This window comes from Neodiprion fabricii, chromosome 4 (assembly GCF_021155785.1).
Source record: "Neodiprion fabricii isolate iyNeoFabr1 chromosome 4, iyNeoFabr1.1, whole genome shotgun sequence".
NCBI lineage: Eukaryota > Metazoa > Arthropoda > Insecta > Hymenoptera > Diprionidae > Neodiprion > Neodiprion fabricii.
In genome coordinates, this window is record NC_060242.1 from 38,470,754 (window position 1) to 38,484,588 (window position 13,835).

At 36.8% G+C, this 13,835-nt stretch overlaps 2 protein-coding genes and 1 non-coding gene across 6 annotated transcripts; 2 read left to right on the forward strand and 1 right to left on the reverse strand.

Annotated features, from left to right (window-relative positions):
* Positions 1-5,869, forward strand: LOC124180476 (nardilysin-like). Its single transcript, XM_046566063.1, has 14 exons — positions 1-389; positions 555-655; positions 898-1,037; positions 1,205-1,318; positions 1,648-1,843; positions 2,045-2,250; positions 2,341-2,511; positions 2,585-2,928; positions 3,077-3,577; positions 3,648-3,798; positions 3,917-4,050; positions 4,224-4,602; positions 4,730-5,297; positions 5,502-5,869. The coding sequence occupies exons 1-14, from the start codon at positions 52-54 to the stop codon at positions 5,663-5,665; spliced, it is 3,507 nt and encodes a 1,168-aa protein (XP_046422019.1). The 5' UTR covers positions 1-51; the 3' UTR covers positions 5,666-5,869.
* Positions 5,870-6,633: 764 nt separating this feature from the next.
* On the forward strand, positions 6,634-11,848 carry LOC124179531 (integrator complex subunit 5). Of its 4 annotated transcripts, XM_046564031.1 has the most exons (12): positions 6,634-6,744; positions 7,586-7,844; positions 7,945-8,074; positions 8,154-8,563; positions 8,637-8,772; positions 8,907-9,576; positions 9,662-9,909; positions 10,028-10,233; positions 10,318-10,464; positions 10,632-10,772; positions 10,849-11,109; positions 11,240-11,848. In XM_046564031.1, exons 2-12 carry the CDS (start codon positions 7,623-7,625, stop codon positions 11,459-11,461), a joined length of 2,793 nt encoding a protein of 930 aa, XP_046419987.1. In that variant the 5' UTR covers positions 6,634-6,744; positions 7,586-7,622; the 3' UTR covers positions 11,462-11,848. The 4 variants fall into 4 exon arrangements, with proteins under 4 accessions (XP_046419987.1, XP_046419986.1, XP_046419989.1 ...); XM_046564030.1 differs by lacking the exon at positions 6,634-6,744 and having other exon boundaries at positions 7,197-7,844; XM_046564033.1 differs by lacking the exon at positions 6,634-6,744 and having other exon boundaries at positions 7,722-7,848.
* A 130-nt stretch (positions 11,849-11,978) lies between these two features.
* On the reverse strand, positions 11,979-12,058 carry Trnal-uag. Its single transcript has one exon. It is a non-coding gene; the product is annotated as a tRNA-Leu (tRNA).
* Between the last annotated feature and the right edge of the window lie 1,777 nt (positions 12,059-13,835).

Below are 13,835 nucleotides of genomic sequence, written 5' to 3' on the forward strand. Positions count from 1 at the left end.
AGTGTCACGGGGCTGCCCTACACTCGTCTGCCATCATCCGCCACATATCACATGGTGGTATCTTCAAAAATAAGTCTGTTCAAAATTTTAAACAGATGCATAAATAAAACAATCTTTGTTAGTCAAATAATGCCAAAGCGGCTTTCTCACAAGCAGTCGAATTCACCCAAGAAAAAGTTCAGATTAAATTACGATTCAGTTAATATGCCAAAGCCTGTCTGCATCACGGAAGATCCAAACCCCCTTCAGGCTGACAAGCCTCAGAATAAGCCTCATCCCGTCGAATCCCTAAATATGGCTGAACTGGAAAAATGTATTCAGAAAAATTCTACCACTTGCGAGTACCTCGACACACCAGTCAAGTCTGAAAATGACAAAAAGGACTACAGGTATTCGCACCGAGATATAACCTAATCTGGCACTTTCCTGAATCAGATGTTTTGTAGTTACTATTTTTATTTGATTTTATACTGACATGGATCCAATGTGAAATTCATATTTCAACTATTCATGCTCGTAATCGGTCCCTGATTTATATTCATTACATGTTGTAGAGTTATCAAACTGCCAAATGGATTGACAGCGCTGCTCATATCTGATGTTAGATCCATCTCTGCTGATCAAGTTGACGATGATGACGACGACGATGATTATAGTTAGTCTTGTTAGCATGAGTCGACAGAGTATTTAGAATTTTGGAAAACCCATGTTCATAAAACAAATCGTTGTTTTCATGTAAATAAATTTATAACATAGTGCATATACAAGTCATTTCAGAGGAAAGGGATTTTTATAACAATTTGGTTACTAATAGAAATTTGAAAACATACTCTGTTATGATTTAATATATTCAACTTTCGATTTGGAGTTCTACTAACAATTGCATTTTAATCATAGCTGATGAAGAAGAAAGTGGGTCTGAAGAAAGTGGATCTGAATCTGACGAAGAAGTGGAGGATAACGATGCTGCGAGTGATCTGAGCGATGGAGATATTGATTCTCATGGGAATAAACCTCCAAGAAGAGAAGAGAAAATGGTACATATTTCGTTATTTCGATCTTGTTAACCCAAATCTGAAGTCATCTGTGTCTAGTGCCGTGCCAGGTTTGAAAATACATACATGTAAACTTAGGATGAATTATTCTAATAGCGTTGAATTTTTTTAAGTCAAATATTACCTATCAACGAAATTTTTTATTTCAGGCAGCCTGTGGCTTGTGTGTTGGAGTTGGTAGTTTTAGCGATCCCTCTGAAATACCGGGTATGGCACATTTTTTGGAACACATGGTGTTCATGGGCTCTGAAAAGTATCCTCAGGTATGTTAATATATCATACGAGCTCATTTCGTGCAAAGGCTTCATGTGGAACTTTATATACGGATCTGTATTTTCATCTGTCTTCAGTTGAACTGAACATGGCAGTTACTGTGAATTTATTGCACAACAAATACTACACACGGTTCCGACTTATGATGCCCTGATCACTTATGCTAGAGTCTCTTACTTTGTACACTATAACGACCTATGAGGCGATCACAGATAATCATATGGGTTATATTTAAATATCTGCTATTTGTCTCATCAACAATCTCAGATCTTGAACCTTATGGGTAAAGTAATGAATGCAATATTATATTTGATTGCAGGAAAATGATTTCAGTTCTTTTGTTTCGAAACATGGTGGGTCTGATAACGCTTCAACTGGATACGAGGAGACAACATTTTACTTTGAAATTCAAGAAAAACAATTATTTTCCGCGTTAGATCGCTTTGCTCAATTTTTCATAAGCCCTCTGATGAAAAGAGATGCCATTACCCGTGAACGTGAAGCGATTGAAAGTGGTTCGTCCTACATACCTATTCCTATTCTAAAATTTGCTGAAAACGTCTATGAATGTGATGTCATTTATCGTATAATAATTCTCTTGTCAAAGTTATGGTAATGGCCTCTACCATTTTGTAATTTTTTTTTTAATTTCCAATCTGCAGTAAAGCCCTCTGAATATAGAAGTAACTATATAACACCTTGATTTAATACTTTAGAATTCCAAATGGCCCTACCATCTGATTTTTACCGAAAGGAGCAACTATTTTGTAGTTTGGCCCAACCCGGTCATCCAGCGTCTAAATTTGCTTGGGGAAATCTAATTACCTTAAGGGATAATGTCGTGGATGACAAATTGTACGAAGAACTTCACAAATTCAGAGAGAGACATTACAGTGCTCATAGAATGACTTTAGCCTTACAAGTGAATATACAATTTTTCATTTATCTAGTTCCTCTTAGGATTTGTGTGAAATTGTACCAAAGGAACAAACAAAATATTTATTTTTAACAGGCCAGGTTACCTCTGGATACATTAGAACAATACGTAAAGGATTGCTTTTCAACTGTACCGAATAATAACTTACCACCCGAAGATTTCAGCAGATTCAAGGGAACCCAATCATTTGAAACGCCTGACTTCAAAAGGATATATAAAATTAAACCAGTTAAAGATGTCTGTCAGGTAATTTGACCATCTGGTCTACGACTCTTAGCCAGTCATTTTTAAACAAAATTCGTTTCTGGGGAATTTCCAGGTAGAGCTAACATGGGCTTTGCCTTCTTTGCATCATTTGTACAAGAGTAAACCTCACCAGTATGTTTCCTGGATTATCGGTCACGAGGGAAAAGGATCTTTAATAAGCTACTTGCGCAAGAAAATGTGGTGCCTGGATATTTTCAGCGGCAACGGAGAGAGTGCGTTTGAGCATACTTCCTTGTATGCTTTGTTTAGTTTATCGTTGGTGCTGACAGAGGATGGGCATAAGCACTTAAAGGAGGTTTTGGATGCCGTATTTTCGTATATTAAGTTGATGTGTAAATCTGGACCACAGAAGCGGATTTACGATGAAATTCATCAGACTGAAGAAAATAGTTTCAGGTAATCAATATGCTCTGAATCCTCTGACTTCTGAAGCTAAATAAAGTTATTAGTAAATTTTCTCCTTTAGATAACATACTGCTAGCATTGCTGGATGTCTTTGAGTTACTTGATATAATTGAATAAATTAAATTTTATCATATTTCAGATTCACAGACGAAATATCTGCCGTAGATTACGTTGAGAATTTGTCAGAAAGTATGCGTTTATATGCATCAACTGATTATATAACCGGCAGTGACTTGTACTTTGAATACAATCCAGAGGGTATTAAAGCTTGTATGGATGCTTTAACTCCAGACAATGTGAATATAGTACTGTTTGATAAGAAGTTCAATGACTCTGAATTTGATAAAGTGGAACCATGGTTCAACACGAAATATACGGATACAGAGATACCAAATGACTGGATTGAGCACTGGAAAACTATTGAGCCGTTACCAGAATTCCATTTACCTGAACCCAATATATTCCTTACAGACGATTTTACCTTAGTTCCATTGCCAGAAGATGTACCCAAGTATCCAACGAAAATACACAGTGATCCTATGTCTGAAGTTTGGTTTAGACCAGATCCAAAGTTCAAAATTCCAGAATGCTATATGTATTATTACTTTATATCACCATTGGCATTAACTTCTCCTGAAAAGTGAGTCTCTTTCACTTTGTATATTACATTTAATTCTTTCTAGAAACGTAAAGATCATTTTTTACTTCAGTGCGGCGTTGATGGACTTATTAGTCACGATATTGAAACAATTACTGGTCGAAGAACTTTATCCTGCAAATGCTGCTGAACTTAATTATTTAATTTATACAGGCGACAAGGGTATTATTGTCAAAGTAAACGGATTCAATCAAAAATTGCCGGTAAGAGTTTGATTAAAATCGAGTTTCTACGTTTCCTACGAATAAATTGTCTTATTAATAAATTATCCACATTCATTATGAACAAACCTTATCTAACTAATTATTCACTCGTTCCTAGCTCCTACTTGCTACAATAACAAAATACATAGCTGACTGCCCAAATTTAGCAACACAAAGTATGTTTGACGTTATGAAAGCTGAGCAGCTAAAGGTCTACTACAATACGTTTTTGAAGCCTGGGAAACTTGTAAAGTATGAGATATATACGATACTATCTGCATAAAATTTGATTTGTAGTTTTATCTTTGAAGTTCTGGTTAAATTTGACTTAACATTTATTTTAGAACTTGAAAAAATCAATACCATATAATTTACAACAGTTAATGAATATCCCTTTGGTTGCGTAACGTATCAATTTTTTCTAGAGATGTGAGGCTGTCTATTTTGATGCTCGTACATTGGGCAGCTGTAGACAGACATGCAGCAGTTTCTGGTATTGAATTTCAACAATTCCAAACATTTGCCAAGGAATTTACTCGCAACATTTATATACAATGTCTTGTACAAGGAAACATTACGGATGAAGATGTCATTAACCACACGCGCAATTGTCTTGAGATTCTACAATGTCAATCATTATTGCCAGACACTATGCCTCAACTGAGAGTAGCTCAAATACCTCTTGGAGTCCGGTGTTGTAGGGTGAAAAATTTTAACACGACTGATACAAACTCAGTGGTAACTAATTATTACCAATCTGGAATCGGGTCTACCAAGATTTCCGTCATTATTGAATTACTAATAGTAAGTGTGAATTCTAAAATATTAAATTACATGAAAATTAATTGACTAATAATAGCTATAATAACTGAAATAATTCATTCAACTCCACACGAAACTTTAATTTTTTTTTTCAATCTATTTTATTCAGATGTTAATGGAAGAGCCTCTCTTTAATCAGCTTCGAACGCAAGAGCAATTGGGCTACAATGTTTTTTGCCTCATGCGCGATACGTTCGGTATTCTCGGTTATTCTATCACCGTTTGCACGCAAGCCGACAAATTTACCACCGAGCACGTAGACGAAAGGATAGAAACATTTATAAAATCGTTCTTGAAAGTCTTAAACAAGATGTCTGAAAAAGAACTAAACAATATTAAAGTTGCTTTAGTGAAACTAAAGCAATGTGTAGACCTTCATTTAAAAGAAGAAGTTAATCGAAATTGGGCTGAAATTACGTCTAGAGATTACATGTTTGACAGACAGGATAAAGAAATCAGTGCAGTAAACAGCACAAAAATTGTCGAGCTTAGAAAATGGATGGAAAATCACGTATTAGGTGGAAATAATCTTAGAAAATTGAGCGTTCAAGTTGTTGGTAACCCACGAGAGAAGAAAGAAATTGAAAATGAGTCTGGTGAACAAATTGAGGTAGTGAGGAATGCTGAAGAAAATAAGCGAATGAATGGGACATCCAAGAATGGTATCGCCAAATCACGTGAGTATATCACTTTAGTAGTAATTTACCCACCGGTTTTTTTAGTAGTGAATTTTCAGTTCGTAGTTTATTGATTAACATGTACAATGAATGCCTTTATTTTTCTAAATACTTTTGCAAGTAGAGAGAGCACAATTTAAATCCCTGCGATATCGTGGGAAAATTTTAAAAATGTTTGTAGTAATACGTAGTTTTTTTTTGCAGGTGATTCTTTTGTGGAGAATAAAAGTGATTCTAAATTCCCGTTGGAGTTTTTGACAAACCTAACAAATGACAAGACGATCAAACCACCTGAGTATTATATTACAGACATTGTGGGCTACAAGAAAAATCTTCACGTATATCCAGCCAATCGCAATGCCAAATAACGATAGGCTATTTATTCCGGGGAAATAATATTATAAAAATGTGAGGAAATTTTTCCCATGAATTGAATGTTGGTAGAAAAGAAAACAATTCATACAAAAAATAGAATCATTGTTTGTTAACGACTGCTGCTATCCGATTCGTAATAATTTATGTAAATTACGAAAAGAATTCATTCTAAATAACAATCTGTAATGCGGCTCAGACATTTGTGTATTTTAATGTAATATAAAACAAAAAAAATCTGTTCCTTGAGTATTTTAAGAAGTTACGGCGCAAAACTCCAAGCAAGGTCCTCTCCAGGGACTTACTGCTCAGAGATACTTACTGCTCTCCTTTTATATCGTTGATGTTAATTATTTGAAGGCTCTCTGGATGTCGTTAATGCGCCCTCACGCACGCAGGGACATCGTGACTCATTTATACGCTTTATATTCCTATCTGAAAAGCAGTGACACCCGGCCTGTCTCACAATAAATAATTCGCAGTTTTGTTTCAATAATTATCCGTTTATTCTGATATTTTGTTGCTGAGAAATTGCTCAAGATGTTTCAATAATTACATGAAAACGTATGTATACCGAAATATCAATATTATTGAAACTCGTGAAAGATATATTTTTTTTAATTCGACATATAACGGTTAAAAATTAAACAATCTTTATATGACTAGAGTTTTCTTGTATTTTTGAATTAGAAAAATTCTCATCTATTGTTTTAAAATGGCATGCCTGTTCCGCGCTGGCGTTGACTTAAAAAATATAGTCAACGGCGCTGGGCTTCCCGGGTTAGGGTGGGAGAAATAGTTCAATGAATCCAGGAAGACTAGAGGGAAGGAGACCGAACGCATATGGGGCAAGCGGGGCAAGTATTGAAAACGTGGTAGCCAAAAGTGGAGAAAATTATTTAGTTAAAAATTCAGCCACGAGCGCTCGTGTTCCTAAGATAGGACGTGAAGACTGTCGTTTGTATTGTTCGGAACGTAGTGAAGGGAGTATGGTGAAATCATTATCAAGTATTAATTGGCGTCTGTTTATCGCATTCTTGTCGGACATCATGTTTTCGCATATTTGCAAATGAAGGTTAAAATTTCATTATGGCCCTTTTTTATAGGTTTCTTATTTTACGATCTAAACAAAAGATTGAAAACAAATACCCAAACTAACACTACACAAGGGAGAAGGCCCTTATTATTATTATATTATTATTATTTATTTATTATTTAATATGTGCTTTATTTTATAAAGGTTAGAATTTCATTATGTCCCATTTTTTTTAGGTTTTTTATTTTACGGTCTAAATTTAAAAACAAATACATAACCTAAGAAACTGCACAAGGGACAAAGGCCTTGACCTGACGTATTCTTCAGTTCGATTCAGTTCGATATAGCGTTCTCTCTCTTTTCTCAGTCTCTCTCTCTCTGTTGCCCATCTTAGCGACAGCAGCACCCCTATCGGATTTAACGATAAAACTTTTCTCCACCTTCATAGACCACGTTCCCAGTATAGCGTTCGGTCTCCTTCCCTCTAGTCTTCCTGAATGAATCGTTCAAAATACCCCCAAACCCCGCCCTTTTTTGAACATTTTGAATGGTTCATCCATGGAGACTAGAGGTAGTTAATCGGAAGGTGAATGCAGCCAGCACCATGTTGAAATCGGTAACTCTCTGATGTTCTGCTAAAGTTCTCAACTCTACCGTTGGAACATCTCAGGGGGCGCAAGCGCACGAGGATTTTCGGTTGTCACACTAAAGCCCATTAGGGCAACTGTCTTTATATTCTTCAGTCAACGACCTACCTACTGTAACTTAAAAATATACAAGAAATATATATTTTATATATGATAGTAAATAAATAAAATGGTGTTGTAGATTGAATTCAAGTTTGATTTTGAATTTGACCGTATCTTCGTCATGACTCTAGATGGGAAATAAGATACCGTGTGAATAAAATAAGCAAAATGCAACAATCCACGGATATATTATCACCCCAGGACCTTCTAGCGGAGGTTAGAAAGTTCATTTCGGGGGCTGTGAGAAATACTCATGGTACGAACACCCTGGAATTAGCGAGAACGGCTCTATCTCTTCTGCGAAATTTACCTGCTGCGAGAGATGCTGTACTTGAATATTTTTGCACTGTATTCTCTGTATGCGTAAGCAAACACGTTAGGCAGATCGAGGTAGGTACGCATTTACTACGATAAATAAAATAATTTCCCGTAACACTGGTGTCAATTGCTTAAACGAACAAAATGTATAAACAGTCGACTCTGCTTATAGAAAAACCAGAATCAACCTATACACGAAGAAACGACTATAGCTGAGATACACAATGTCTTGTGTGCGTTTGTCAATGCCAATCCAGAAGCCTGGGCACCAATCATTTCGGCATGGTCCCTAGAATTGCTCGGTAAATAAACTTCTTTCACTTTTAATACTTTATTAAAGATCGTCAGCCTTCTTGTAAACTAAGGGTACAATTTTCTCAGGCAAATTATCATCGGATTATGCTAATCGAGGTAACTTGCCGAAAAATGCTGGTATTAACGATTTCCTTCAGCAATGGATGTCATGCCGAGCGACACGGACGTTGATTGACATAACGACGCAGTGTCTGCAATGCTTGATGCACCTAGAAACCGAATCATGTATCAAAGCCTTATTGGACACCAGCGTGTCCCATAGCCCCCACTTTGATTGGGTCGTAGCTCATGTTGGTAGCTGCTTCCCAAACACCGTTATAACTAGAGTATTGACCTGTGGATTGAAGGATTTTTGTGCCATGGGATACGATCAGAATATTAAAAATCCAAAACTTAATTCCGTTGTCGGAATACTCGGACATTTGGCAGGCAGTCATGTCAATGATATTAGGACTGCACTGCTTGATTTGTTCAGGGTAAGTTCTTCAAGAAGATGACTAAATAATTTTTTCTATTGATATAACACAAATTGCAAATTTCCAATCACAGTGGAGTTTGGACGAAAATATCAATCTGGATGAGAATACCAAATCACAAAAACTCGCTACAGTTCCATTCCTATTGAATTTAGCATCCCTGTCACAAACACTCTTGAAGGCCCTTACGACTGATGTTCTACAAACTTGTAATTATCTTGGTTTCAAACAATTACTACTTAAAATATGAGTAGAAATTAATAATACACATACTTTAACATTCGAGCACACATGGGTAAATGGTAGTTAAACAAATGTATGAATTAATGCTGATTATTTTTAGTGAGGCCTGACATAATACCACAGTTGGCTTTGTTTGCTTCTGATTGGTGCAAATATTTCAATGATCAACCAGAAGCGTTGATAGACTTAACAGTTCACTTAGCGCTGGGGTGTGAGCAGGGTGCATCCCAAATCGTGAATATTTTGTTGGATACGAGTTTAAATCAAAGCAACGTTGGTTACCACAGTGTGAATGCTGCTCAAAGTGTCAAGAATGTCTGTAGAGAAATACTTGAATTAATTCTTCAGGAGATTGACTCCCTAGTGAGAGCACACGGCCCGCAATCATCAAACATAGCTTTGTTAAATTCTGTGAAACAGGAACTATCCTTTATTACTCCGTTACTTCTCAATCCGAATCCATTAAGGGTTCAAACTGCAGTTCGTATCCTTTCTCTTCTGGGTGCACAGAGTCCAAATGTCTTAGTATCATCCGCCTCTTTTATGTTGCGAAAAGGAGAAACCAAATTTCACCTTGCTGCGCTTATGAGGCTCGTCACAGATAATGTAAATACTTTTGCCATCAATACAACTGATAATGAAAACACTGTTGCGGGAAATGGATATTTTTCACAAGCTGTCGAGCAAGCAATCAGGGAATCGCAGTTCACAACTTCATCAAATGATGGTGAGGGAAGGCAGTTGTTCAAAAATCTAATAACACTATTGAAGTAAGTCTACTTTAGTCATAAGCAGCTGCTTCCTGTATACCTTTGAAAGAAGTTGAAAAGCAACTTCTGACATTCATACTTTCAGATGGGAGAAAAGCGATCAAGTGCTTATCCTGAAGTCGGGGATTGTTACACGTGCTGTTAGATCAAATTTACAACAGATCTCCAGTATGCTGATGAAAATAGACAACCCTCTCCTTGCTCACGATATAGCTGGAATATTAAATCTAATTTGCATTCCCGATAGAGATCATTATGTTCCAAGCATTCAACTCGCCTTACAGCTCACTAGGTCAATGATTCGATATTTTTTCATCTGCATTGAGGAAAATGGTAGGCATTATCAAAACATAGATCGAAATAATTATAAGTTGGTGGATCACATTGTTCATTTAGCAATTATGGTATTTGTGGGTATTTCAATTAACAATTATTATATTTATTTCTACAGATGTGATCAAGAAAGTGAAGGGTGTCAAAATTGTCTGTCGTTTTCTTCATGTTCTTACTTGTTACTCCCAATGTGCAAGAGTTTTAGCTCTCAGAGAACTTTTAGAGCAAAGTATATATAATGAACCGGCTAAATATTTTGGTGCGAAAGTAAAGTTTGATCCTCAGACCGAAGACATCCTTTTATTACAACAAAATCATAAACAGGTAGAGTGCGGTAAAGCGAGATATTCTTGTGCTGCTGATTGATGGAGTCCTTCATGCAGGATTATTTCACCTTATTTGTTGTAGGGCACCAGTGTAATGCTGGCTCAAAGACATTCTTCTGTATTTCATGCTGGCGTGATAGGCCAGGGTCCGCGAAAACCACCACCAGAAAATCTGATCGATAAGGAAACTATAACTCTAAATACAACTCTACTTATGGATGCAATAAAGGTAAAATGATAACAGTAAATAAAGATACAGGGTTTCAAACAACCTTTCTTTCATTTTTCTTTCATGGAGTCTATTTGAGTAGAATATTAATCCAGATCATTCAACTTATTATATTAACAAATTACTTATTTTGCTAAACATTTGACTCTGCCACCTGTTCGCTACAGTCTTGCTGCAGCAATCCAGAGTTAGGTCAACATCCAGTAAATTTGGATGCTATATCTATGGTCAGTTTGCTCCTAGTGGAATTGGTTTCCCCCGATGTTATGTACAACGGACTACCTTGGCCTGACGAAGAATTTACCAAGGTATAGCGTTGCGTTGATAGTAACATTTACTTAATAAATTTTTGTGCATTTATTAATAATGGTGATATGATTGCAGGTAACAGTTGAACGAGACTTGCAAATACGGCGTACGTTCAAAGATGTTCCACTACTGTGGTCACACCTAGAACTGACGGCTCGCTATCGTCCTGCTCTGGCTTATTGCTCTGTACTTCTAAGAGCTATTGCTGCAACAGTTTTAGCTAACTGGAGTCCAGTAGAAGGTGTCTTACTTGCAAATGTTATGGCTCTTGGATTGCTGCTACCTCCTCCGTTAGCGAGTATCAGAGATGTTTTGCCTAATATTAAACAACATCAAGTAAGCCATACTATTATTATTCATAAAATTTATTTGAGCAATGTGAACGGCATGACATTTATCAAATGATGCCTATCTTTAGCAAAACTGAAGTCATTCAATAACTAACTAAAAACAATTTTATTTACAGATTAATCTGGTATTGAGGGAGTGCATATGGGCTTACATGCATGAAAACGTACCATCACCAGCCCTGTTTACACGCAGTGAAGGAAGCAATGTTGCATGGCGCGATCCAGACGCCTCAACATTGAATCCTCGATGTATAGAAACGCTTCGCCTCATTGTTTTGGCGAATATACATCGAATGGGGGCTCTATATTCCGCTCTGTTTTTACACAACCGCAAATAGACCTCATGTACTCTAGATTTTTGGGTTTACTTGAAAGTTTTGATCCACAATGATACTCTCAGTGATGAGAAGACGGCATCTGAAAATCCACGCAATTAGACAATCTTCTTGTTAACCGAATTGTAAATACAGCTGCAGTAAATTAAAATCTAATCTTACCCTCCGATATATAGAATATATCTATGTCTATATCACGTAATGTGATATGTCTATATCTGAAAGTATTGAGTAAGCTACGAAGGTCAAGTTGTAAATCTCTTTCAACAGTGCCTGTTTATATTTTTGCAATCTAATTATCTGCTAATTTAAGTTTTGTAATATACCATTAACAATTACAAAAGTTATTTTTGCATGTTAGAAACATCGTTTATACAAAAGTTCACTGATTTTTAAGTTTTCACTCGCTATACAATTCACTAATCTAAAATTGTTTTAAAATTATTTTTTCGATCTTGCATTACTTGTTCGTTCAATGATTTCATTATAATTGAAAGTTAGAAAATTGAATAAAAAACGTTGACAGCGGTGGGATTCGAACCCACGCCCTTTCGGACTGGTGCCTAAAACCAGCGCCTTAGACCGCTCGGCCACGCTGCCTCTCAACGCTCAACGAGTAAAATTATTATATTAATTGTACGCAGTTTGGGTCGTTTTTATTTGTTTGTTTTCTATTAAGCAACGTTATTTAAAATTAACGAATCCCAAGCACAGTTTCGGTGACAACTAAATCACAACCAAAATTTTGAAGATCGACGATTTTTGCTGTTTGGTGAATACAGTTTGAGTTGTCCTCTGATATGATTTTCCGATTTTAAAATCAGCCCAAAATGGGTTGAAAAAATCCAAAGCCAATGTTTCTTTTTTTCGAATTTTGGAGCCCACAAACCTTTTGTCTTCGATTTAAATAACCCTTTTCAGACTAATTGAGCGCCAAGGAATTTTAAAAAAGAAAACGGCAAAAGTACAAACAAATTTTCCCTTTGTGGGCTAAAACTTTCGATTTACTGTTCGCAGCGACTTTATGTTGATTGAGCAACTAAATGAATTGATTCTACAATTTTTCGTAATTTTTGGACTAAAAACTTTTTGTCTCAGAATCGATTTGTAGGACCTTTTTTTTATTGGTTGTACCCCAAGAATTCAAAAAAAGATAAGTAAGTCAATGTGATAGCTGTACATGTGTGACGCAGGATAAATGTATATGTATCCAAAAGATCAAGTCATTTTTATTTCGTTGTTTTGTTCTGAAGGGTTATCAAAACAAAATCTGGTCATTTGTAAGCTTGTATTATAACTTTTCAGAACAGGTATTTAATAGATAGATTCCAGACGAACTGTCTGTAGAATCGGATAAAGAGGTAATTGAAGAGGCATCCAAGTAATTTCAAGATTTTATACAAACACATTCTCGCAAATACAAAAGACAATTAATTATTATTATCATTATTATTGATATCGTATTATTAATAATAATACAGGAATGATGGTACCTAAGATGAGCGAACACGTTTTGTTCAGTTACTGTACGAATACCCTAGGTGGGTGTCTCGTCCTGTCTAAATTATTACACTGCATTCAATGTTCAAATATTTATAAACATGATGTGGCCTCTCACTCACACACGCACCTAGTCTTCAGTGCCGCTCTGTTTGTTGTCAAGACATTTATTATAATGAAGGGTCACTGCTATACTCCAGTAATATGTCGTCCATTATCCTAACATTGCGCAGCAATAAAGACAAATCTCATACGTACTGTAACGTGGCGTTTTAGAGTCGCCCGTCACAAGGGCACACAACCAAAGGAAATTTCTAGGAAACGCGTCCTCAGCGGGGTACTCCAACCGAACTCTATACAAAATAGGCAATACCTACTCGTAACTAATTCTTTCTTTGTAAATTCTGTATTTCGCGCTCCGGCGCACGCTGATAAGGCACTTGGACGACAACGATCCCGGCCACTGAGGGATCAACAGCTACCGATATCTACCGTTTCCAGCTCTCTACGACTTCGCCTACCGACGATCTAACAATACCACACTGGCTACCTTGGTGCACTTCTAAACACCTGGGATAGCATTCACCCGAACCTCTCGTATCGCCTCGACTGCCGGTGAACAGGGAGGTCAAACTCCTCCCGACAGCCGAGGGCACCACTCCTCAAGGAGAATCCAGCCGCCCGCCTTATCGGATGCCGTAAGGATGGCATACAGGGCAGACCGTAGCCTGCCATCTTCCGAGTTACCGGCCTGGTACCGGACTGACCCCAAACCACTACGTCCAGATTGATAAGGCCCTCGTTTCGAGGATCGACGCAACCTTCCTATTAGCAAGGACTAATCATGTGAGTCATGGTCCACGGTTTAGAGTCGCGG